The 1,032-nt window shown below is 46.3% G+C and overlaps 2 protein-coding genes across 3 annotated transcripts in view; one reads left to right on the plus strand and one right to left on the minus strand.

Annotated features, from left to right (window-relative positions):
* LOC122360976 (mannosyl-oligosaccharide 1,2-alpha-mannosidase IA-like) overlaps window positions 1-1,032 on the plus strand; it is a 289,954-nt gene that overhangs the window by 100,623 nt on the left and 188,299 nt on the right. The gene's annotated exons all lie outside the window — the stretch shown is intronic.
* The window catches only part of LOC122360302 (mannosyl-oligosaccharide 1,2-alpha-mannosidase IA-like), a 27,535-nt gene that overhangs the window by 10,058 nt on the left and 16,445 nt on the right, over window positions 1-1,032 (minus strand). The window contains exon 5 of the mRNA XM_043260794.1: window positions 860-954. Within this exon, the coding sequence (XP_043116729.1) occupies window positions 860-954 (95 nt within the window). The remainder of the gene's footprint in view (window positions 1-859; window positions 955-1,032) is intronic.

The raw sequence follows: 1,032 nt of genomic DNA on the forward strand, positions 1-1,032 counted from the left end.
ATAAATACATATAAAATATAAATTAAAAAATGACATGCGTAGTTATAAATATTGCTACAAATAAATATCAAGCGCCATAAAAACAAGAATATTTATATATTATGCTCAGATTTATTTGTTATGAATCCTGTTCTTGCCGCTGTCCTGTCTTGCCCTACACTTCCCCCCCGGACTACAGTTCCCATCATCCTTTGCACCGATGACACACTCACAGCTGAATGAACTGGTCACACAGCCGATTCCCATCACACACTTTTTAACACGCACTCCAGAGTCGGCGAGTATTGATTAGCGTTATATCACTCTTAGCGATAGCTACCTTGCCCGACCCTGCCTGGCTTATAATAAAAGCCGCACGTCTCCGTGACACTGAAGACCGCAGTAACGATGCTGAAAATACAGCTTCGATCACGAGAACAAATCACACTTTAACTCATATTCGAGTTATAGCAAATGACAATAATATTTCCAATTTTTACTGCGATTTTAATCCGATAAATGCATCCTCGATGAGCGGTCGAGGCTTCTTTCAGAAACAGGAGGCAAGCGTCATATTAAGAGCGCTCTGGCAGTGATGTGTGTTCGGCCTGTGTTTTCACGACTAACCTGAGCGCCTCACCGAAGCCTCCGTCTCCCAGCCCATCTGCGGGACCGGCTCCCGTTACTCGTCTAACCGGAATTAGCGTGAGAATCAGTTAATTAAATTTGCCTGCAGCTGTCGGAGCGAGCTGGTGGGCTAATGGAAGCCAGGTGGGCGGCAGGAGTGCCAGAAAGCGTCTCTTTCTCTCGGAAAGCCAGGAAGAAAGCCTAACATTGGAGGCATATGGCTTTGTGAACGGAAGCTGCGTCAGATGCTCACCTGCCCAGGTTAATGACTCCTCTGGGGATGCCGGTGGGCGTGTTGAAGGCGGGTAACAACTTGTCGCCCAGCTCCACCACCTTCTGCTTAAATATCTGCCGAAAACAAACAAAGAGTTAACAAGTAGGATGCACATCTACCAAGTTGTTTCCTCGCGTTCACACACTTCCTCA

This window comes from Puntigrus tetrazona, chromosome 16 (genome assembly GCF_018831695.1).
Source record: "Puntigrus tetrazona isolate hp1 chromosome 16, ASM1883169v1, whole genome shotgun sequence".
Taxonomy (NCBI): Eukaryota; Metazoa; Chordata; class Actinopteri; order Cypriniformes; family Cyprinidae; genus Puntigrus; species Puntigrus tetrazona.